At 41.8% G+C, this 26,192-nt stretch overlaps 1 protein-coding gene across 1 annotated transcript; it reads right to left on the bottom strand.

Annotated features, from left to right (window-relative positions):
- Positions 1 to 797: 797 nt before the first annotated feature.
- ISYNA1 (inositol-3-phosphate synthase 1) lies at positions 798 to 24,111 on the bottom strand. Its single transcript, XM_083179452.1, has 11 exons — positions 23,955 to 24,111; positions 20,257 to 20,377; positions 13,843 to 14,004; positions 12,614 to 12,743; positions 9,575 to 9,768; positions 9,207 to 9,356; positions 5,584 to 5,799; positions 5,293 to 5,457; positions 3,944 to 4,057; positions 3,151 to 3,368; positions 798 to 1,256 (listed from the first exon to the last, which is right to left on the bottom strand). The coding sequence occupies exons 2-11, from the start codon at positions 20,368 to 20,370 to the stop codon at positions 1,034 to 1,036; spliced, it is 1,686 nt and encodes a 561-aa protein (XP_083035578.1). The 5' UTR covers positions 20,371 to 20,377; positions 23,955 to 24,111; the 3' UTR covers positions 798 to 1,033.
- Between the last annotated feature and the right edge of the window lie 2,081 nt (positions 24,112 to 26,192).

The following is a 26,192-nucleotide window of genomic DNA, read 5'->3' as shown; positions in this document are numbered from 1 at the left end:
CTGATCCGTGCAGGCTTCAGCCAAATACATCTGGAAAATTTGTATTTTCCAGTCATATTTTCTGCCAAATTTAGCAGTACGAATGATGATAGTAAATGAGCACAGCACCATAAAAAGGGGTGATCACCTGACGTCGGGATCCCGACTGTCAATACACTGACAGCCGGTTTCCCTACGGGTGTCGGCTGTTTTCCCTCGTGGGGGTCCACGTCCCATAGAGGGAGAATAGAATAGGTGGCTCGCGTATCGATCCACCGTGCCCGCAGCGTGCCGAGCGCAGCGAGCCCGCAAGGGGCTTTGTTTCGCTCACCATGCTGTCTGGGTCCGGCCAGTCGGGATACCGACTGTCGGACATCTATACCCCACCCCATAAAAATCATGGCCCTATACTGCAGAGTTCTATCGACCAGAATTTGGTGAGCTTGCCATATATAAATAAAGCAAATTAGACAAAATTCAGCTAATAGTATATTACAGATGGAACCAGACTCATCAAGCCTGCTCCCGGATCGCCAGCCACCACCCCGTGCCACCGAATGTAGTGCGCCTGAGGCGCTCGCGTGCCCCATTCCCGGAAATGGACGCACGAGACGCTAGCGCGGATGGTACGAGCGGCTGGCATGCCAGCAGAGCCGATAACAACATTCCATCTGTAGTTGATGCTAATTTACCAATCCCATTTAAAGGTGTATGTGTATGTGTCATTAGCCCAATGTAAATTAGGTGTTTATGGATTACACAGACCCAAATAAATGCCAGCACCTAATCACAATTCAATATAAAACAGGGACATGAGCTGGTTGTCTGAAGTTCATTTTATTACTACAAAACATCACTATTAACATAATAGATGGATGATTATCTAAATGTCAGAGCAAGATCCAGTTCTAGATACCGTATACACCACACAATAGAGGGTCTGACAAGAGGAAGAGACATCAGTGTAATGGTTGTAGTGTGAACTCCAAACATCTACAGTGGTTTCCTTTTAAAAGGGTCCATAAAAGATCTTTCAATAAGAATCACAGCTAGTTTAGTTCTCTATGTCTGTGTCACCGTTGGTCACAGTTTGCGCCAGTCCATTGCAGTGTCCATTTCTGATACCTTGATGAAAGCCATTCACCTGGCCCGTCCCCTTCTTACGGGAAACAGGATGGGGGGTGACAAATGTGCTCGGTCTTTTCAGGCTCAAGAAACTTCTTTGCATCTTGTGCTCAAGCATCATATGATTTTGTGGAGTCAGACCCAAGCAAGCCCTAAGACAGAAAGCACAATGTTCATCACAACATGCAGCATACATAAATTATAATGGCATATGGTGAACAAGCAGTTCATAAAGTTATGGAGTTGGTATTTTTGTTTATTCACAGAATGAGAGAAAACATTAAAATACACCGAAGTAGAGATCAAAACAATATCAAGTACAGCATCAGAAAACCTACCAGACATGGTGAAGAGAACTGGATCAATATCTAATAGAGACTAGAAAAATATTATCTTAAACCTTACCAAAATCACCATTTATAAAGAGAACAGTAATAAAATGTTAAACTTATACATTTTTAAGAACAGTCAAAAAGGACAGGAAGAAAGATCAGGAAGCACAAGAGAATGGAGTAAAGAAATAGCGTGGGATGGTGTCTGTAGGAAAAGCAAATCAAGTAATGAGGGTTAATATAAAGGGAGAGGGCAAATTTGTCCTGACTAGACACATTCAAAAGTTCCATTAGAATGCTAAAATAAAAGAAGTTTACAGGTACAAAATAGCCTGCAAGGTGAAAACAGTCTGCAATTCCCATGTTTTGGAGAAACTCTAAAAAGGTGCCCACACACAGTAAAGACTCATAAACACTAGGCCATAGTGTAAACAATATCACTGAAAAAGGACCTTCTTTGCAATATTAAAGAATATTGGGTTCACACTGCGCTTATCAATATAAAAAAATATATAATTATTATTAATTCTAATAATAATAAAAAATTAAAACAGGTGTTTTTCAATGGAAGAATCACCACTCTATTTGATTAATCAACATATAAATGTATTTCAGTTGTTGTAGTACTAATGGAATGAGCAGTAAAATCATACATATGTGAATAAACCTTATATATGAGTCAAACAGTAAAGATTCAAACTGTATGGGGGGGTGTTCAATGTTGGGTCACGGCTCTTAAGCTGGCCCGACAGCTGTGACCCTGTTCCCAAGGAAAACTACATTATATGCAGATTTTTTTTCTTTTATTTATAAAATATACTAGAGTTTCAGTGTATATAGCCCACCTATGAAGAAGTTTCTAAAGCTTTACCTAGATAAATACCTAAATGGAACTAGTTGCAACATTGCTGCATATAACCTCATATAGGGTTTCCCCAAGATTGGGCTGCCTTGTCAATTCATGTGGATCTCTCGGTTAGGACTCAGACCAATGGAGTGGAGACCAGCCCCCCATAGACTCCCAAGTATTTAATCTGACTTTGGTGTTCGAGGGGGAAAAGAGAATCTATGTCTGGCACCAACACTGTGAACCGGATCTAGAGGAGAAGTTTCTAGAAACTTTCTACAGCAATGCCATATTAAATATTGTGCTTTAGCATTTACAAACACCTTTTGCAGGCCATCGCTTAGTAAATCTATCCCTAAGGTATGAATTTCCGACCAAGTCCACAGACAGAAATCCAGAAAACATGAACTGTTGGGGCTGCATGACACTTATTTTAATATTGCCCCTTTAGCATTGCTCTCAAAATCCAGTGACAATGTTGCTCCTGTATGAAGTTCCCTTATCCATTCCACAGACATGTGCTACTTGCTAAAACCCAGAATGGGAGCACACAATAGAGATCATTCACAACATATTGCAAATAATTGGAGACAAGTTTGAATCACATTTTCATGAGCCTGCAAGTTCAATCAATCCCATTAATAATACACACACACATATATTTTAATAAGGTAGATTAGAGTTATGCTTTCAAGGCATGCACCATTTAGGCAGTAAGTAGAGCTAATTAAGCTTTCCCCACGGTTATTCCCTTCATGGATTGTCATTAATAAATCTGATCATCACAAGAATAGAGAGCCTAACCCATTTATATTAACATACAGTACTCTAACAGTTCCACACACCAATACAGAACACATGTGGTACCTGAAGATATTCTCAATGCAGTTTCTCTGTTTGAATAGAGCATTCACTACAGGGGTTCCCTCTGGCACCAGGGGGGCTTTACAGAGGAAGCTGAGAATGGACAGCACACTGTGGAAGCTCTGGTAATCTTGGTCTCTCTCAGTGCAGAAAGTTATTCTTTGGCAAATTTCAGTGAGCATCACCAGGTCTAGGATAATGGGACTAGCAAGCAGGGAGTCCTGGAAATAAATGCAGATCAGTTAAAAAAAAATGTCCACATTAATTATTAAGTGAAGACAGGACAATATTATAATCTATTCAAATGCTATAAAAATGGTCACTGACAAATTCCTGTATATGGCCCTATGCCTTGTGTGCTTTCTTCAATTTCACGGAATCATTACAATATTCATTGCACTCAGAGTGCGTAAAATAATGACCACTAGGGACACTTGATGGACCAAATTACTCCTTAACAGAAAATAAAAGAAAATGATCTGTTTCAAACTTGCTGGATAAGGAGGGAGGGAGCTGTGAAGACAGATTGGAGGTAGGAGCAGATAGGGACTAAGCCATCAACTTTCACGGGCTTTTAGCTAGTAATAAATATATATATATGTGTGTAGTAATTGTCTGGTACCCATGATAAATCTTTATCGATGGCTTCAGGTGCCAACCTCCCTATGAGGGAAAACATATGCTGTTGTTGGCCGGACAGCACTCTGAAGGCTTATAATAAATTGAAGATGAATACAATATCAGAGCAGAAAGATAAAAACAGAAGACAACACAAGGGAAATAAAGGTGTATTTACCTCACAGGTGTTGTGAATCACAATGGTGTTGGTTCCCCCCATCATGATTTCGGACACGTACTCATCCATTGCTCTCTTACTGTCTCCCACATATGGGACATATTTAATAACCACCTGTAAAGCAGAAGAGACATACCATAATCTACCAAAGGCAGAACAGACATTATTAGTACACAGAACATCACATACATTCACTTGTGTCCTTTATAACTGAAGTTGGGAAATTTCAGCAGTGGAAGATATGAGACAGATGTTTTTTGGGAGTACTTGTGCGTTTTATCACGTGATTCTAATTGGATAGTCCAATACAAACCATCAGGACAAATTGCCCCAACAACCTCTATCAGGTGACTGACCTACCTAAGTGCTGGTGTATGGTTTTACCAAGGTTAGTACGTTACATTGCGTTGGAAAGAACAGTTATAAAGAAATTGCTGCAAGATGGTTAAAATAATATTCACTTAATCTTAATCTATACAACAGGGCAGGGGTTCCCAAACTTTTTTAAATCACGGTGCCCTAGAGCATCAAAATATTTTCAAGGCACCCCTAGGCCAAATGCTTCTTATCGAGAAATTCAGAAAAAAAATATTAAATAAAGTGCATTGTGTTTATATGTCACAGTTATCTGGTGAGGGACAGGATTTGCTTCTGTTTGTCCACATATATTATGATTGGCCGCCACCAGCACTGGTTTTGCCTGGTACATTGACCATAAATAATATGAATTGATCCTGGTCCACCAACCCAAGGCACCCCTGCAAGTGTCCTGAGGCACCCCAGGGTGCCTAGGCACACAGTTTGGGAACCACTGCAACAGGGTATTAAATTATAATGTTAGATTAAAGCATTTGATGTACAGTATATAGCTAGAAAACAGTAAAAGTGTAATGCGCCAGACATAACAAACAAGAATTAGTGCACACATTTTTTTAATGAACAAACAATATCCATAATAAACGACCACCATTTATGTTAAGGGGTTTCAGAAAGATAACCCTGTCCCCGGAACATACAGGCACACTGGACAACTTGCCCAGGGCACTACAATTCTAGGAGCCTTCGAGCACGGGCATGTGGTCATCACACAATCAGAGCAGACAGGCAGCATGCCCTCGTCTCCACCCATAGCCAGACAGGGAATGGCTATAAGTAGATTGCTGATTGGTGGATAGCTCAAACCATCCACTAGAGTGCCGACATGGAGACACGCGGAGATCGGCACGAAAGGCATGTTATGTTTGGGTTTTTTTGGTTCCCATAGACAAGTGGGAACCCCAGTACACTGCTTTCCCCAGACCATTCAATGTTGTTAAGATACCCTATTTGTCTCATGTCATAGTACTCACACAGTGGTCTGGTTTTTCATTTGGTCCATACAGAACAGGGTTAGACTTAACCATGTCATCCACGACATTGCTTTTGGATATCTCCTTGGAACGGAACTGCTGAGGAGCAGAAAGGTTCTTTCCGTCATTATTACCCAGGTGGTTATAACTCACTATGGACACAGTCTATGAATGAAGGAGGAAAAACAAAGTCAGCTAAGGAGAAATCATTCAGTGGTAATGACAAACTTACATTTGCACCTAGTCTGCATGGCAATTATGCTGCAGCTCATCTATTGTATAGAAAGTTACCTTTAAGCCAGCACTGACAAGAAAATCCACCAGGACGGACTTAATTTTGGTCTGTCCAGATTTAAAGTCATCTCCTCCAATAAATACAGAGTGCCGCATTGCCAGTTCTATTGCCCCAGGAACAAATGTGTTTTGGGGGGAACCGTTAATGTATGCACATCCTTCCAAGATGCTGGCCACGGCAAACATTGTAGAGGGAGACACCTCAAGTCCAAGCTGCGAAGGTTAAACAGAAAACTGCTGTATTAATTATTAGGATTACATTTAGAAACACATTTAGGTAATTTGAACAAATAATTAATATCATCGGGGGGGGGGGAGAAGAGAATTATTGGGGAATTCTCATTAATGAAGCACAGAAAACTATGGCCTTTTTTCTGAAATCGTAAATAAAAACCACCAATAGTTTAATGAAAAAAAAATGGTACACTTCCTGAAAATTTAAAATTATGTAAAGTAACCCTGAAGCAGTTTTCTTCAGAACTCACACAATGGGAGGTATTCAATGCTTTTTGCGAGCTGTGACAGCGAGTAGTACTGACTGCTCGCTGTCACAGCTTGCACGGTCAGTATTCAACTACCTCCCTGCACAAGCCATGTCCACCTCGCTGGGTTTTTACTGCAAAGTGGAAACGGTGTGTGCGGCTGCTAAAATAGCGAGGCTCGCATCTAAATACAGTGGGCGCCCTGAATTAGCCGCAAACCTTGCCATTTGTTGGAATCCTCGCTTTCCTCTGACAACGAGGATTCCCCCGGAATGTTGAATACAGTGAGTGTCCAGCAAGGGGGTTAAATGGTGGGTCGCTTGTTTTCGGCAAGCCTCGCCGTTTAAATTCCTCTCCGGCCGTATTGAATATGGTCCAATTAATCACTGGACATGTGAGATCCTGATCAGTCTCTAAGGTTTTGCTTTAGAAATGATTGCTCCTTTAAAACATCTGAGATTGGCTGGCATCCCACGTCTTGATCTTAAACTCAACTCCATTACATCCCACCCCAATTAATTGCCCCAACCTTGCACTCTGCAACTTTCACCTCTTCCCAAAGACAGTTTAACAGGACATTTACATGTGCCCTTTTCATACAAATGACTGAAGGGCCCCATACACGGTGCGATAGCACAGTGTGATGCGATGCGCGCTTCTGCGGGCATCGCACAGTACAAAAAGTATGTGCTGCACATACTTTTTGTACTGCCTGCAGATCGCATTGCATGCAAATCACATGCAAAACACATGTGATGCGATGCAGCCCATAACAGGTGCGATCATCGCACCGTGTATGGGCACCTTTATAGTGACTGTGACATGTTACAGTCTTCCATGGCACATGCCTATAGCATAACAAGAGGTCAATGCATGTGAAGGCTCTCTAATGTATACGCTAAAAGAGGAAGATGCCATAGTCTAAGGACTAACATTTCCCATCTGCCCTAATGGAGCTGGAGTGCCATTTCGGCATTTGACATTACAGTACTGTGGCCATTAATGGTAAGAATTTACAAATAAATAAATGCGGTTGTGAAAAAGAAAACTTCTATTGAAAAATGACAAAGATTAGAATGAAATACATAGAATAGTGTCACCATGCAGAAAACACAGCAGTATACAGATTTAAACTGCAATGTTAATCCCTCCATATTAATTTCTCTATGGCTGACAAGCACATTACAAGTGTTACACAACAATGTATTATGCAAAACCCTTAGGATGAGTCAGCTTAGAGGAGCATAGGTCTGTGTGGAGAACAGGACTTACTGTATGATGAAACCTGACCCTTGGTAGAGAGAATGCAGTGACAAGTGCACAATGGTGTCATTACTCTGAAACAACCCAATGACTGCTGACAAGCACTGAACTCCTCACGTATCCTACTACTTAGAGTAAGTTATAGGTCATTTATAATAAGCTATAGTCAATTTTATAAAATGTCCTCTATGGGCAGGCCTTTTATGGCAAACATTGGACACTGAGGGCGGTAGTCAATGTAGCCGGAAAAGTCTAAACTGACAAAATGTATACCGTTTTCGCTTTTAAGTTGCGTGCGATATCTTATCACTTATTCAAAGTGTGTTTTAAAGACTGTCTATATGATATCGCTCTATTTTTGTTTTTCGATCACTTCATAGATTTTTGCCCCATTAACATCAAATCGAAAACTGGTTTTATTACTTTTCACACAGGAATTCGCCGGATAAAAATCTTCAACTATTCTATGTTAGTTTTTCGCTGGTTTTTACAGTTTCTTGTCGAATTATCGCCTTTGTTTTTTCGATAATTTTTTCTTGCGCAATAATAGGACAATTGTAATACTGTGCATATACTTTTTAGCGTTTTTAATCAATCCATTGATCTAATCTTTTTTTTCCCAAGAATAAGCAAATACTTCTTGCTAGTATGAAGACTATATTTTTTTGTGGCTTATTTTGACATTTTGTTAACATGTACCCATGATGCTTTGTTGCATCATGTGATTTTTTTTTTATCCCATGATTCAATTCATCCCTCAGCGTATTTACTCCTATTCTGAGACTTCAGGGAGATCACAGCATTTTGCAGTCTGCTTGTTTTGGAATGTTTTTTTGTAGGTCTATCCTTGTTTCCCATTATTATCACACACTACAAAAATGGAGCCATTCACTGACTCAGTTTTGCTGCTGCTGGCAAGCATGAATAGTCGTCCCCACAGAGATCAGCAGGACTATTATTTAGGAAATGTCTGCATTGGATGAGTCATTGGGTGTCGCATTCATCCACATCAGCTATGCACTTGTCTAAAATGAAACCAACCCCCACGCAACATGCCCATATACAGCTTTTGGCGAAGGCGGGAAAGCGATAAAGAAACTCCCACTGAGGCGTTACGGTCTTCAGAAATTTGAATAGCAGGAAAACTATTCTACGCATAATATATATATATATATATATATATATATATATATATATATATATATATATTTATTTATTTTTTTAAAGCAGCACTTGCAGTCTCTGGAATATCACTGGCAAAGCAATTGAAATGTCCTAAAACTTTCGTGGACGTCTGTCTCTATTCTTTGAAATCCAGGGAGTGCCTCCTTTGCCAGTGAGATATATATATATATATATATATATATATATATATATATATATCTATAGAGATATATATATATATATATATATCTATATATATACACACACACACACACACACACACACACACACTAGCACCCTCCTTTATCCCTTCTGGGTAATTTGACTAACGTGGTGGTGCCAAGCCAAATCAATATATAATTTGTGTGTATTAGACTATCGAGGGGGGATTTAATTGTTCCTGTTAACTCTTTGTAACCCCCCCCCCTAAAAAAAAAAAAAAAAAAACATTATCATCATGAGTTTTTGCCTAAGCCGATTCTTTTTTCTGATGAAAGCACAGCATCTGTATATGTATGTGTATATGTATATATGTTCCCAGATCCGTTTGTTTTCACGATTGTGATAAAACACCACGCATCAAGGATTTTTTTCTATAACATCAAATCCCCGATAATACAGGACAATTAAATTGATCAAATAGCTGGGAAAGTTTACAGTGATTAATTGAAAACCCCCATGAGGAATTTTGATCAGGAGATTTACACTTACATTAATAGATTTTAGCAGGTTATCGGCAGTATCATTAATTCCTGGGATCACATCACAGAATCGTTCTGTGTTTGCGGTCCACAACACAATAACTTTGTCAACTCCACTGGTTCTCTTAAAATCCTGAATATCTTCACGAATTTTCTGAACCTGGAGAGAAGAACACCAATTCAAGTCGAGATTAAAAAATATTAAAGAAAAACATATAAAAATTTGGATTCAAATACATTTTAAATATCTTTAGTAAGTTGATTATTATCAGCAAAGAGGAAATTTCCTGAAAAGATTTGCTAACAAACTGATAGTTTAGCATTTATTTTTGCTGGCAGATTTCACAAACATTATTTCTAATACTGTTATTTCTGTACCTGTTCATCTTTAGTACCATGGATGACATGATCCGCTCTGTCCTCCTGATTGGCTGCAATGAATTCAGGAATGTAGATTGAAGGCCTTGGCTGCATCTTCTCCATGAAAGGTATCAGCTGTTCTTGTAGTTGCCAGTCTAGAACCTCTGCCCTCCTCATGGCATCCGCCAGGTTCAAAGAGGAGATATCCCAACCTAAGTACATCAAGACAAATTATAGTTAATGCATACAAACACATTGAACAATTATCAAATAAAAATAGGCAATGTTCTGGAACTAGCAACTCCAAAACACATACACACAAATAAATATATATTTTTAGCCACAAGATGGCATCATAGTTTCCTAGTACAGTCAAATTGTAATTAAGTCATGTTATCAGAGAATTTAAAACAGTTTCCCTACTGCAAAAAAAAAAGTCCCCCATACACTTGTGTGAAGTATCGCAAGCGATACCCCAGCAAGTGACCTGGCAGCTCCTTCATATGCATGATATATATATCGTATATGCGGTCCTTTTGCATATAAAATATTTCATGCGATATACATACATGCAATGCTTTGTATATATTATTGAAATATTATGAACTATTATTGCTCTTTTAATCAGGTGGCATTTATCTTTGCTGGACAACTAATGGGGAACGCTACAAAACTAAAGAAAAATTTCAGAACCATTAGGTAAGTATTGGTCATGTGCCTTCTGGGTAATATTCAAAAGTTTCATTCTGCTATCATGTTATCCGATTATTCGGTTTAATATATATATATATATATATATATATATATATATATATATATATATATATATATATATATATATATATATATATATATATAGCAATATGAAACATACAGCGGCACTCCACAGACGAATTTCAAAAAGGTGCTTTATAGGTGTCCCAACGTTTCGGGGAGTGGATACCCCTTTATCAAGGTGTACAGGTGCACCTGTACACCTTGATAAAGGGGTATCCACTCCCCGAAACGTTGGGACACCTATAAAGCACCTTTTTGAAATTCGTCTGTGGAGTGCCGCTGTATGTTTCATATTGCTTCATATCCTACTGTGCCAGGAGGCACCCGCAGCAGCTGTAAAAGGTTTTGGGAGTGCCAGGCTGAACGTGCATAATTATATATATATACATACATACATACATACATACATACATACACAAACACATAACCCAGTTTTCCGGGCTATATAAATCCAGAATAATCTCCCAATGACATGCATTATTGCATCTCCGAGGGCTGTTTTTGCAGATTATGCTTCAGGTGCCTTAGGTGCACGAAGTATAATCCACAATAAATTCTGGGTAATGAATAGCCTTTGGTAAATTACCACAGCTTCACAGATACACCCTCTGGGCCTGATTCAGATGGGATCACTGCGGAGTGAATTAGCAGCACCCAGTGAACAGGTAAATGCAGCCCCGTTTTAGTGAAATCCCACCTTGCAAATTCAAGTGCATGCTGTACGAATGGATGTGTACAGCTAGCGAAGAATTTGCAGCCGAGCGAAAATGTCTGAATTCTTGTGCAAGCTGCTCACCTGCATTTTCCTAGGTACGCCTGTGTTTTTTTTTAAGCCCTCCCACTAAGTCGCCTGCTTCCTGTGTTCCAGATGCCTACTTCCCGTCAATCACCTTCCAAACAGCAAGCAAAGACAAAAAAAAAAAGAAGTAGCAGGATTCCTTTGCTAGGAGGCATGGCACACGGAAGCCCATACGCATGCACAGTTCATTGATAATCGGCCGCTGAGTGAATTCGCTCACAGCAACATAACACTGATTGGTATAAAATGGTCAGTTATGAGCTGTACTGTAGATATGGTTGGCTGGATAGATCTCAGCAGGCTGATGCGTGACTGACTAGCATCCTTGAAAGCATTTGTGATGTTTCTTATGCTTAATATTAGCTACAGATATGATTATAGCAGTCTATGTTACTTTTAATTTAACTTGAATGTTTACAAGTTGCAGCGACAAAGGGGCCCGATACAGGCCTGATCGCTGCTGAGCGAATTTACACGGCGGCCAATTATCCATGAACTGCGTATGAGTATGGGCTGCAGTGGGCTATTCCTCCTAGCAAAGAAATCCGGCTCATTTTTTTCTAAAGTGATATATTTAAATACTCAATTATCTGTGCATGCTCCATCAGCAACTGCACGTCACGCGTATGTATCATCAAATACATTTCTACAATTTCAGAAGTTATCAATCAGTGCAATAAAAACAGTACAGACTATAGCAGTGACTACAGAGCTTGGTTAAATATATTCCCAGTATATCAATTGTTAAGAAAGGTGCACCCAACCATGTATTTTAGCTTACTGTACTCCCAAGATTGAAAACAGGAGATAACACAAATAAATCATGGGTCTCAAATGATCTTCCTATAGCATTCACCCTATTTATAATAATATGTTTAAAGAGATTGATTATGGCGTATATTAAGAATTTAGAATGTAAGCTCTCACGAGCAGGTCCCTCTTCCATCATCTCCTCCCATCTGCCAACAACACCACCTAACCCTTGTGGTTGTCTGCCCCCCTGCTCATTTTGATATTAAGACTGCATGCTGCAGGGGTTGTGGCATAGCTTACAGACAACATGGGGGACAACCGAAAAGTCAACACTGGAAAAAGGTTGACACAGAAAAAAATCAACATGAGTTTTTACATTTTTTGGGTGTCAAGGTCGACACCTGATCACGTGGTCTCCCAATTTGTGTACCACTTCGCTCACCATGCTTTGGGCCAGCTGTCTTGCTCCATTACCACTGCACTCGGCACACTTTACCATTCTCAATCGGAACCAAAACAATGACACACCCCCCAAACAAAACAGTCAATGTGTTGATCATAAGCATATTAACATCTTGACAATTTCAACCTACTGAATGTTGGCCTAGCCACCTGGATACCTGCTGAAGCAATGCTATGCACCTTGGGCCCGATTCTTCTTGGTTTGTATATGCTATTTCTGTGCAAGGAGCTGCAGACCCTTATAGCGCCATATAAATAATTCTTACCATCAAAGACAATATCATTAGGGTGTACCATAGGAAGGAGGTCACAGAAAGGTATATGGACATCTCCATCAGGCCCACTACCTAGGCACACTGTGGAAGACTGAAACAATGACCCGTAATAATTGGCCACCTGAAATAAGAAGAGAGTCATAGTTAAAATGTAACCTAATATCCAGGCAGTGTTCAGTAGATTGTGCTGCACATAATGATTAGGAGGAGATGCACTTTCTCTGGAACACTGATAATCTTATCACCAGTACAGATACTAAAAGAATGTTAGGGAAAAGTTAATGCAGTGAAAGGTGTCTTTACAGTTATACCCCTTTTACACCAAAACGCCGGTCACACCCGGCTTTTTTAGACCCAGGTTCAAGCCGGGTGCTACCCGGCGTTTAGTGCAATTTACACTGGGCGGACAGCCCGGCCCGCAACCCCCCCTCCCCTCCCAGTGCTTGGAGATGACAGGATGATGTCATCTCCAAGCGCCAATCACCGCCGCCGCCGGACCGGAACGCTGCTGGGGGCAGCCCAGCACTAAGGTAAGCTGCTAGGCTGCCCCCAGTCACCGCGCGCACCCCCCCCCGCCGTCGCACAGGAGGTGAATGGATGCCGCACACAGGCATCCGTTCACCTCCCTCCCCCGCCGCCGCTGCTGTCTGCAGGGTATAGCAGACAGCAGCGCCGGCTGTCAGTGTCAGGCTGACAACCCGTCCAACCTGCGGACGCTGCGGTCCGCAGGTTGGACGTTCCCCATTCATGTAAATGGGAGCCGGGTCATCCGACCCGGCATTCCCATTTACACCGCACTCTACCCAGGTCCTAGCCGTGTTCTACCCAGGTCAGGACCTGGGTAGAAGTCCCGTGTAAAGGGACACGGCGTTAGGGATTTACACCGCCGAAGATCCGGGTCTGACCCGCCGCTGACCCGGATTTTTCGGCGGTGTAAAAGGGGTATAACTTTGCTCATTGCTACACACATTCACAAATTGACGTACATAAGTAAAAGTAAATCAATGCAAATTATTTATCCTATGATTAAACTGTAAACTTTTTTTCCCCCAAATTATATATCTAATAATAGAAAACAAAAATGAAATGAACGTCTTGACTTGGAATAAATTCAATGCTTAGAAAAGTTAAAATTTATGAATTAACAGGTCTTTCATTTTATTTGTGACCATTACCATATTGATAGTACACGTCATTGCCAAGTCTCTGATTCAGTTTACCTTCTTTCCGGTCTTGGTCATCCATGAAAGACCCATTTGGTTAGCCAACACTGCTGCAGTTACCGTGGTTCCATTGTTTCCACCCCAGCCAACCAGCATGACTCCAAGTTTGGGTACTTTCCTCTCTGTCCTGAAAGTGAACTTGGTGGAACATGGTTTGACCTGTGGACAAGTCAGTATACATTTCTGAGTGAGAGTCATTGACACATGAAAGTACTATGCATCCAACTGAAGAGGCCCATGGTTATCATACAGATAAACTGCAAACATCACAAGATTGATATAAAAAGGTAAAACAAAGTGCTGGGCAAAAATAAATAATATGAATTACCATACTGTATGTCAAATTAGGTTACAAACAAATAATTATTCTTTACATTTAGCTATTTATATCTGCTAGTCTTCTCCTTCATCGCTTCAAAACCTGGATTAACAGCCTTTTATTTGTAACCCAATAATCAGAATAATTATAGAAATATAGCAGCTAGCACACACTAAGAGGTTTACTAAGATGGGAGTTCAATTAAAGATGGGATGTTGCGATGGGCAACCAATCAATCTACTTCTAATTTATTTAGCACCTGCCAGAAGAAAATAGACAGAATCTGATGGTTGCCCATAGCAAGATCATCTTCAGTAAATAAACCTCTAAAAGTATGGAGAAGATCTCACCCTAGTTTCACGTTTTAGCAGGAGCGTTACTAAACAGACATCTGTCCTTTACAGCAATGTTATGCAAGATTTAGTATACAGAAATGTACTATCTACAGAATGAGGGCAGAGATCATATAGAAAGTAATCTTCGCTTAAACATTAAACACAAACCATCAAGCCTAGACAGGTCATGTCAACTAATATAAAACATAGATAAATAGTTATCTTAAATCTGCAAGTTTCTTTATACAACACTAGTTACAAGCTCGTTAAATGACGAAAATACGTCAGTAACGTCAACTCTGGTGGCAGCTGAATGAAATAACAATTGAATTGATCCTTCAAGTGCAAAACAATTGACTTCTGACCCCATAGCATTGAGACACAGTATTCACTTTTCATTATATATAAAAAAAAAAATCACCAACCATCACTTGTATAATGTGCTGTACATATATAATAGAACTCTTACATAAAGTCTGAAGCTGTAAACCAGTATGTACACATTCCTGTCTGTCACCTGTACTAAAGGTATCTAATAATGTTAAGGCCCTTTAACAGATTCTTGCCCAAAAAGCCAAACTGCAAAGTCTATTCATAAACCTATTTACATTAGATCTATTTTAAAATTAATATAAAACAAAAAGGTGCTATTTTTCCCACACACACACACACATGCTCTACCAAAATGTTATCCTTTCAGGAAAACCCCAGTTTTGATTGAAATATAAACAATTCAAGCCCAGCAAATAATTGAAATGGTACAAAAGGTTGTTTGTAAACTATTAGACAAGGGGTGGCCAAACCTTGGACTTTGTAGTGTATAGGCCAAAAATATTTTGCCATCTACCAAGTCGGGACATTTGTGTTCACCTGCAAATAGCCATTGTCAACATCTTCAGCAACTCCGGGATGGTGGCCTTCTAGGCAGAATGGCAAAGGAAAAGATTAATATGGGCAAAAGAGTATAGACATTGGACAGAGGAAGATTGGGAAACAAAGTGTTATGGACTGCTTAGAAGGCCACCTCTTCACTTTAGATGTTGACACTGGTGTTTTGCGATTCACTGAAAGGTGCACTCATTACTGACTGACACATTTTAAAAGATCCACAGGTGTAGCTAATTATTTCACTCGATTCTGTGAGGAGACCTGCAAAACATGCACTGTGTGGGGTCCTGAGGACTGACTTTGAGAACCTGTGCAGTAGAGTAATACTGAAGACATCAAAATTATGATAGAACACATATGGAATTATGGATTCCTCAAAAGTAGCCCCCCTTTTGCTTTGATGACAGCTTTGCACACTCTTTGCATTTTCTCACCAGCTTCATGAGGTAGTCTCATTGAAGGAGTTCCCAGAGGTGCTAAGCACTTGTTTGCTGCTTTTCCTTTACTCTGCGGTCCAACTCATGCCAAACCATCTCAATTGGTTTTAGGTCTTTCAGGCATCAAAAATATAAAAAACAATATTTTGATTTGTTTAAAACATAATTCCATATGTGTTCGTTCATAGTTGAGGTCTTCAGTATTAATCTACAATGTAGAAAATTTTATAAGTATAGATTGAACGATGTTTGTTTGTGTGTATGGATGTTCCACGATAACTCTCTAACACTTTAACTAATTGTCTTCAAACTTATTTTAATGGGTGATTTAAGTTTGAAGATGGGTTTAATCGGACAAGCCCTTAAGGGTACTGTCATAAGGGTCCATGCCTTTTCTGTTGTTTTCATGCATTGTGATATGTCGTTGGAAAGATTATGACTATTTGAATACAACACAATAAACACACTCCCCTAAGTGGACCCTTAAAGGCCTATAAGGGTCTATTAAATGAAAAATATTGTCACTTTAAAAAACTTTTGACAAACTGAAATTAATAAGTGACTAATCTGCAGAGTGGTCCATGAATCGAACACTGTAGTTATCATTGTGAAATCCATGTGAGATCAATCCCCAGTTATTATTTTTTCTTATTGGTGGTTTCCTTCATACAGATGGAGCCGGGCTCCCTCTTGCTGGCGAATCGCCAGAACGTCACCGCTGGCGATCCGCCATCGTCCATCTGACTAAGACGCGCATGCGTCTCAGTTTCCGGGCGGTGGGAACCCTGTCCGTCTCCGCTTCATGGAGACAGACAGGGTTAGGGGGGGTGCAGGGAGGCGGTGGGGACCCCGGGTGACCGTCGACAAGCCGGCGTGGACCCGGGGGAAGCCGTCGGAAGGGGACGCGCGCGCGCATCTTGTGCGCGCGCATCCCCTTTTGCATATACAGATGGCGGGTGTCGGGGGATGGCTTCTTTGCCATCACCATCCTCTGCAAAGAAGAGACCCCCTCCATCTGTATAAATAGATTGTTCTCATTGGACCATCTTATCTTTTTTGATGATCTGTTTTGATGATTTGATGATTTCTCAATCAAACCGATTTCTGCCCCTGATGAAGTCATGCTATTGACGAAACGCGTCAGGCTGCCTACACCAACTTGATGATCACCACTGTCAATATCCTGAAAGGCTTCCTTATTACTGTACCTTTTGATTTTATTGAAAGTTGTATACACAATTTGTTATTAAATACTTTTTACTACAGTTGTTTTTCCATTAACTACTTCATAGCGCCCTCTGAACCTTTCTTTCTGTCATTTCTATTTTTGGATTCTGCCTAACAGGGGATCCTCAGAGGTGCTGCTCCATTTATATAGAGCACGGATTGGGGTCTTTATATATATATATATATATATATATATATATATATATATATATATATATATATATATATATAGAGCAAACAGGCAGGATGGCACTCCCAAGATTTCGATAATGTAGATAAATAAATAACAGTCAAACACCAATAGCTTGTGTCACCCATTCTACTATATATATATATATATATATATATATATATATATATATATATATATATATATATATATATATATATATATATAAAATGTTATCTTATTTTTTAAATAAATTCTGCAATCATCGGCCATGAAACAATATACCGCCTAGGTCTCTTCTGCGAGGTCCACAATACAAATAAACGGCGTCACTAAAGAATAATAAAGTAGTCAGTAGCAGTTATTACATCAATGTTTCAAAGTTTAATATCTTCCTCACCAGGAACGTTTGAAACTGCTGCTGACTACTATGATTATTATTCCTAAATGTGACGTAGTTGGTGTATTTGTATAATTATATATACTTCGGTTTTGGTTTGCTAAATCCTCTTTATACATATATGTGTAGGACTGATACATGTAGGACTGGTATGGTGACAGTACAAACAATTTAAATTATTACTTTCTCTTTGCGCAAAATTTCAGAATTTTTTAAGTTCATTTTGCTGGTGTATTGTAATTGGGATAGATGATTTAAAGAAGTTTTTAACCTTACCTAAATCATCTTTATTTACCCAATGTACAAATAAACTTTTTTCTCTTATCTATTTAAAGTTTATATTAGTGTTGGGTAGAATAATTACAATTACAAATTCTACAATAAATAAATAAGGTCTGTGGAATTGAATAGTAAACCATGGGGGGGGGGGGGGGTTTATATGTCACTGCAGGCTAAACCCAAACTAGTTGGTATTCTTATTTATAATATGGCATCCCCAACATTTGAAAAGATGGAGGCGTGTGTGTTGGGGGTGGGTGGGGAAATTACAGTTTATATATCTAGACATAACATAGTATCAATCTTTGGACTGTTGTTTATGTTTAGAACTTAGTGGTTCTCAATCTCCCCCCACACAGTTCATGTTTTCCAGGTCACCTGTGCATTTTAAAAATGTGAGAGCGTCACACCAACTGCCACCCCAAATCACATGCTGGGTCTCATTGGCAATTTGTGTGACTCACCCATTTGAATTGTGACCTGCACAGGCCCACCGCTGCAGTTGCCACTGCCTGTTCCCATGAAGCAGAGGAGAGGGCATTGGTGGGGTACATTCATGCTGCCAAGGCGTTCGACTGGCCTTGCATTTGTGAGGGTACCTCTGGTGGTTTCTTGGTCATTTTGGTCCTAGGATATGGGTGTTCTATTGTTTCCGGGCTGCTCGTGTTCATGTTAATCGCTGCATGTCAGAGGCATATTGCACAGAGCAGGGATTTGTGTAATAAATAGTTTTTTTCTTATGAAAATTGGTGTTAATGTACTAAGTGCCACATGATTTGGGTGTTTTTAAATCAAATGTTTGTGCTGCAGCATTCTCCTGTTTCTATTCCCCATTGAGCATTTGAGTAAATTAACTAAATACGCCATACAGTACTTTGCGTTCCTGTACATCGGTTTCATCCATAAAAAGTTTATCTCCTTAGGGCAGGGGTTCCCAAACTTTTTTGAGTAAAGGCACCCTAGAGTATTAGAATATTTTTCACGGCACCCCTATGCTAAAAGTTGCTTGCTGAGAAATTTAGAAAAAAATATTAAATTAAGAAAATTGTGTTTACATGTCATCCTTAGGTTCAATAATTGCGGAGGGACCAGATTTGCTTCTGTATGCCAACTTATTATGGTCAGCCACCACCACTGGTTTTGAGTATTGCATTGTCCTGGGCAAATATGAATTAGTCCTGGACCACCAACTTGAGGCACCCCTGCAATTGTTCCGAGGCACCCCAGGGAGCCACGGCACACAGTTTGGGAACCACTGCCTTAGGGGGTTGTGAGGCTGTTTCTGTTCTATATTCGTGTGAAGGGACCAGAATAAGGCCCTGAGTGCAGGCATGCATATGCTACACTGCATTGCCTCCATATAAGTATCTTGTGGTCCTATTTATTAGAAGAGTCTGTCAATAGCCCTCATTCTAATCTGATAAGTCCCCGGGATAGTCACACTAGGGGCCAATGTTCGCACTCTGTGCATGCGCAAATTTGCATGTGCTGGGCTGTGTGGCTGCCCTTGGCGACTTGCATAGTCGCTGTGGCGTTGGTGTTGGCAGGGGGGGCGGGATGGAGGAGGGCTGTGGGCGTTCACATGGGGACAACCAGCGCTTCCTGAGTGTACCCACGAAAATGCTGAATGCGCCTGAGAAAACGCTGGGCATACCCATGCGAACGCAGGCGGCTGGAGTCACAGGACCCGGATGGCACAAATATAGGTCAGTCAAGACTAAGTTATATTTGCGAACGGGGGAAAAATCATTGAATGGTCAGCGAACATCGAATGCATTCTCCCCCGTACACTACCCTGCGAATGAATGTTTATGCAAAACATCCATTCGCAAAGCAGCAGCGTTCAATGGTTTGCTAGTAAGTCAACCAGAATCACCCCCAATATTATTATAAATATTTGTTTACATTTCTGACGATAGCTTAAGCGATTGTGGTCAAACTTTGCTTAAGGCTCCCCCTCCTGACCTCTATAAATGGTTTGCAATAATGAGCGTTACCTTGATTGATGAGCTGCATTTGTACACCTCTAGAAAGGCTTTGCATAAATATAATAAACCTGTGGTCCCCATGGTAATTCTCTAGCTATGGTCTCTGGGGGCTGTTCTTAAGTAACTTATGATATATTTGAGGATCTATGATATGCATGTATCATTAAATGAGTGTTTCTTGCAACAATTTTCTTACCTTTGTCATGCAACTCCTCTATGTCTGTTGAGCTCTTGCTTGTACTTTATTGTTTTGTTATTCTTGTTTTTACTCAAAATCAATCAATATATGTGACTCATGCTGTGTACACACCATTAGAAATGCTTGTTTGAGTTTTTCTTTGTTTCTTATTAGTACAGTATCTACATTACCTTGGTAACACCATTTTCTTCATAGACTTGTGTAGTAGAATAATCATAATCAGCTTCTATTACATCCTTTAAATATCGCACATTTGGGCTCTCAACCTTGAATAGGTCTGCCATGTTTAAACTGTGCAGAAAAAACAAAACCATTTAGAATATTTATAAATCAAAATGTTATACTATAAGAAAATAAGTTGTTTCTACAAAAAAAAAAAAAAAAATCAAACTTGTGTACATTAAGGGTAATAAGTATATCTGCTAATTAAATACCAATAAAGGTTATTTATTAGAGATAGTCGACATAGGTTTCCTACTGACGAAATGCAGCCATTTATCCACATACCCATGTCCTGCACCTACTAGCAGCTGAAATGGAAAGGTTTATGCAAAACATAATCTAGTTTTCTTTCTAATCGGGCAAATCAAAAATTGAATGGAGAGGAAAGTACAGACCCAGCTTCCATCAATAAAAATCTAACTAAAGACTTTCACACTAGACTGAAGAAGAAGAACAGTGCTCTGCACAAAATGCGCTGACAAACGAAAGCAATGTCACAACTAGAGGAGGAATAGAACCTTGTGGCAAATTAAATGAGTTATCATGCCCACAGCATGGCGAGTGCATCAAGCCCACAAGGGGTCTCATTGTGCTCCCCAGCCCGGGATCTCGACGGTCAGGAAATCATATTGAACCTGGCTGGAGGATAGCAGTGGCTTCTAATGCACATTTATTGGAAGGACTTTAATATGCAAAGTACAAGCAAATGGCACATGATTGCTTTCATTTGTGGAGAATTTACTTCCTACATAAACAGTTCTTAAAGGATCTGCAGCAGTGGCGTAACTATAGAGGGTGCAGGGGATGCAGTTGCTATGGGACCCAGCAGCTTGGGGGGCCCGAGGCAATCCCCTGCACCCTCTACATTGTTTTATAAAATGTTTATAAATTTATCCCTGCTACTGCATGCCAGGTGAGGAGGGTGAAGGAGGAAAGCATAGGAGGACGGATCCACAATTCAGAACCGGAAGCAGCGTCAGCGGTGCAGGCCTGAATGGCAGCCACACTTTCCTGCTTGCACTGTTACAGCAGGTGCCTGACAGTGTGCGGAGTGGAGGCGGTTGCTGAAACAGGAGGGGAGATATAGAGGCTGCTCCACTAGAGAGCCAGAGAAGCGGAGATGAGAGAAGCTCCTGCGGCTGTGGGGGAGAGGAGGCTGCACTGCAGGGCGAAGGTGGATAAGAGGATATACACTGCTGAAGGTGGAGCCAGATAAGAAGGAGAGGGGGAGAAGCTCCATCAAGGTGGGCCAGTCTGGAGAAGGGGGGGTGTCTGGCCTGTGCCGAGGGCTGCTGGTTAGGCTGCAATAATAAGTGCTGCATGGAGTCTCTGCGGAAACTGCCTGGTGATTTGTGTAAACTATAGTGCTCTGTCTATTTAACTGTCCTTCTGTACCCCATCCTGCCATTCCACCCATCTATGTCCTCTCCCATCCACCCACCCATCTATGTCCTCTCCCATCCACCCACCCATCTATGTCCCCTCCCATCCACCCACCCATCTATGCCGCTTCCATCCATCTGTCTATGCTCCTTCCATCTGTCTGTCTTTCTATGCCCTTTCCTGTCCATATAGCTGTCTATGGTTCTTTTGTCAGTCCCCCTCCTGTTCCAACGTCTTTGCCCCGTCCACCTTTCTATGCTACTTCTGTCCATCTATGCCCCCTCTAATCTGTTCATCTGTGCTCCCTCCCATCTAACCGTCTATGCTCCTTCCATCAGTCTGTCTGTCTATGCCCGCCCTTTTTGTCTTTCTGCCTGTCTATGCCCATCCAGTCTGTCCGCCTATGCCCCCATATGATAATCTGTCCATCCATAGGTCTGTCCATGCCTTCCTCGTCTATCTGTCCATCTATACCTTTACCCGCTGCTCTTTCTCCCTCTCTCTTGTTCCTGTATTTTTCTCTCTCTAACTCTCTCTCTCTCTCTCATTCCATCTTTTTCCACGAAGATACTGGGCGAGATTCACCAAACTAAAAATGCCGCAAAAACCCAGTTTTCGGGGGGGTTTACCGCATTTTCATATGCAGCAAAGCCCCACCGCCGGGGCTTCGCTGCGGGGGGTTACGCCAGTTCTAGATGGCGTAAACCCATAGAAGCCTATGGGCTTCTCTTCGCGTCCCCCATCGCCCCGCACTGATTCGCGACGCACCCCCCTCACCTGTGTCTGGGCAGCCTCCTGCTCTGCTGCCCGGACCAGTGATCTTGTCCTCCCTGCACCTCTTCCGAGTGCAGGGAGGAGGAAACTGAGCCCTCACAGCCGGTTGAGGGTTCCCGGAGGGAGGTTGGACCCGCAGCACATCGCCACCCATCACTTTGGCGTTAATAATCGCATATGTTAGTGCATATGCGATTATTAAAACTGCGAATGCCGGCGATGTGCTGCGGGAGTTATTAGAGAATCCCGCCCACTGTCTTTTTTACTATCTCCTTTCTCTCTTGGGGTGGGGCTTACTCTGGGAGGCAATGGAGTCACCTTCCACTTTGCTCCTGCTCCCAAGGGGGAACCTCTCCTCCCCATTGAGTCAGTCAATTGAAAGCCATGGATATCACTTCTGTGGCTGACTCCTCCTCCTAACATAATTTTTGCAAGTGTCAGACCCTGTATTATAACCAATGACCTGTCTTACTGTAGACAGACATCTCACTGAGCTATTTGGGAGGCACCAATATTTATCTTGCCTCTGGGCAACTGGGACGAACTTACGCCACTGGATGGATGGATAGATTACACTTTGTACTCTATGATAAATGTCCCTTAAATTATTTTGAAGGCAAGCCCTTAGAGAAAGTATGCAGGTAGGTAAACATACTTGATCATTCCTAGGTCTAGGTTTTTGATTCTAGAACACACGATCTAATGATGTTTGATCAGCCTCCCTGCACACAGAGAGGTAGAGTGTTCTGCACAGCAGTGCTGCTACATTGCTGTAAGCATGGATAATGTCACTTTAAGTTCACCGAGTTTTATTGCAGCAGGGGACACAGAAGATGAGCGGAGTGTCTGCTATCTTATTGCTGTGACATGACATATCTCCAGCTCGCAGGTTAAGCAAACAGTTTAATATAGAACTAATACATATTATCACTAGGAAAGTTAATGATAAACTTGATAATCTGAGGATGAATAAAAACCAAAAATATATATATATATATTTTAACATGTCCAAAGTTTTTGAGTTGCAAGCACATCAGATGCACAGCATACACTATATGCTGTAACTGACGTGTTATACACCGGTAAGCAGACATATATTCTTTATAACCCTATGGGGTGTCTATGAGCTAGCTTATATTGTATGCATTCCACCAGCGCACGTAGATACACATAATACACTGTAGAAATGGCTGCATGCCTAGATCTCAAGAGTCCCCGCCTCATCCGTGCTCCCAGGGACCGAGCCCGGAGAGTGAGGCGTCTAGGGGCAATGGCACTGTTCAGGTACAACTGCAGCCAGGGAAGTGACTTGGCTCTGAAATGAATGAACAAGCGCTACGCTGACCAGGGCCTGGAGACCAGTCGTGCTGGGGGCGAGTGTCCTAGAAGCGTGTGCACGACGCTGTGTGCCGGCGCTATGGTATGCTGCCAGTAATGAGAGAAGCGGCCGTATGGCAGAGCAGCGTTGTGTAACCTGAGGGACACTTACCAGCAGCTGTCACAGTGACACAGTAGCTTGCAAGAGAAGAGGAGGATGCCGGCTGAGCTGTAGCTTCCTGGAGTGTCATGCGATGTTCTGTCATATAGGGCTTAGCGGCTTCGTTCATATGTCACCCCCGAGCCTCCCCCATCCCGCCCACCCCACACATCTCTCCACTCTCTGGCCGCTCCTATCCTGGGACTCCGCCTCCTAATGGTATACAGTACACCATAGGGCTGGGCATGTACAAACACTCATCATAAGGTTTGCAGCCCGGCGGGGCGTGATATCTGCTATAGAGGTGTCAGGTGTGCACATTCACAAGGCAAAGGTGCGCTTACATCATGGTGACATGTCATATCATCAGCACACGACGCCTTATGTTGAGATATTCTGATGCAGAGCTACACGTAAATAACGGGGTCAAGGTGCCCTATACTGTACACCTTTATTCACGGCACCCGTAAGCCAAAATTCCTTTTTTAAGAAATGAAGAAAACAATATTAATGAAACATATCAGTAATGTATCAGCTTTAGGTTTAATTATGTGCTTAGGGCAGGGACGGATTGGGCAGGAAAACCAGCCCAGGAAATTTTTGGAAGCAGCCCTAATAGATGGGGGGGGACTCGTGGGGGCGCGGGACCGTTTTTCCGCGGATGCAAAAGCTTTTACAAAGCTGAAACTGACAATGTTTTTTTGATTACAGGGCTCTTTTATAAGGATGCAGTTCTGATGTAATAAAATTGTCCCAATCCGCAATGCGATAATTAATTACATTGCCCAGATGTATCAATTATTGCATGCAGGGATAGTGCACGCAGAAGGAGCATTGCAAAAATGTACACCTTAATGCCCTGTACACAAAATGCCACACACCATAATGCTCTTTACACATTACACCACACACCGTAATGCCTATGCCGCATTAGACCAAACACTGTAATGCCCATTACACAACATGGCACATACCGTAATGCCCCAGTACTCCTGCTTATACATAAAATGCCTCCAGTAGTGTCCCTCACACAATGCCAAAAAGTAGTGCCCCATATACAATGCCCTTAACACAATGCCCCCAGTAGTGCATTTCACAAATGCCCAAAGTAGTGCCATTTACAAATAATGCCCCCAAAAGTGCCACTTACATTATAATCTTCACTGCTGCTGTGGGGAGCTGATGCTGCTGATGAAGTCTAGTGTTCATTCTAGCACCTGCCATATTTGAAAACCCATGCTAATACACCATAATGTCCATTACATACTCTATTATAAAATGCAACATAATGGCCATTACATATGGGGGGATATTTTGGTTGATTTGCAAGGCTGCGGATTCGCAGCTTTGCGAGTCCACCAATCCCTGCCCACCGAATGCCGGGCCGCCCGCCCCCACTCTCTGCAAATAGATGTTTAACATAAACATCCATTCGCAGGCTAAGGGGAACCATCCTCATCATTCGATGGCGAAGGTGAATGCATATCTAAGTGGCTCTCAGGTCACTTATATATGCATGCACCCTCGGGATGAAGAGGGCGGGCAGCTGACATCCAGTAATGTCAGCTGCCCGCCCCCCCCCCCCCCCACACCTGCGTCGCTATGCGATATGCATGCAAATGCCGCCACACGTCCTCCCACCCACAATCCTGGGTGCGTGCGTCCGGCGAACACCCCCACAATAGGCTTCTATTTACTCACTGCCAGGGGTTTCTTGGCAAAAGAGGCAGCTTTGTGCATCTTCTCCCAGCGGTGGCTCCAACTTCGCGGCACTTCCGAGTATCGCTATACATTCACTGGTGTAATAATACATTTTCCTTCCTGGAATTTCAGTGTCGCTTAAAAGCATAATGCCCCCAGCAGTGTGGCGTAGTCGCATAAAGCCCCCAGCAGTGCGGCGTAGTCGCATAATCCCCCCAGCAGTGCGGTGTAGTCGCATAATGCCCCCAGCAGTGCGGTGTAGTCGCATAAAGCCCCCAGCAGTGCGGTGTAGTCGCATAATCCCCCCAGCAGTGCGGTGTAGTCGCATAATGCCCCCAGCAGTGCGGTGTAGTTGCATAATGCACCCGCTAGTGTTGGTTAAAAAGAATGCCTCTAGTAAGAATTACCATTCTACATGCTTGTTGCAGTGGGGGTTATATGCTCATTGCCATGGGGGTTACATGCTTAATGTCATGGGGGTTACATGCTTGATGCCATGGGGGTTACATGCTCAATGTCATGGCGGTTACCTGCACATTGCTATGGGGG

Source organism: Crinia signifera, chromosome 1, assembly GCF_055691185.1.
Source record: "Crinia signifera chromosome 1, ASM5569118v1, whole genome shotgun sequence".
Lineage (NCBI taxonomy): Eukaryota > Metazoa > Chordata > Amphibia > Anura > Myobatrachidae > Crinia > Crinia signifera.
The sequence above is the reverse complement of the archived record's forward strand: the minus strand, read 5'-3'. Positions and strand labels throughout refer to the sequence as shown.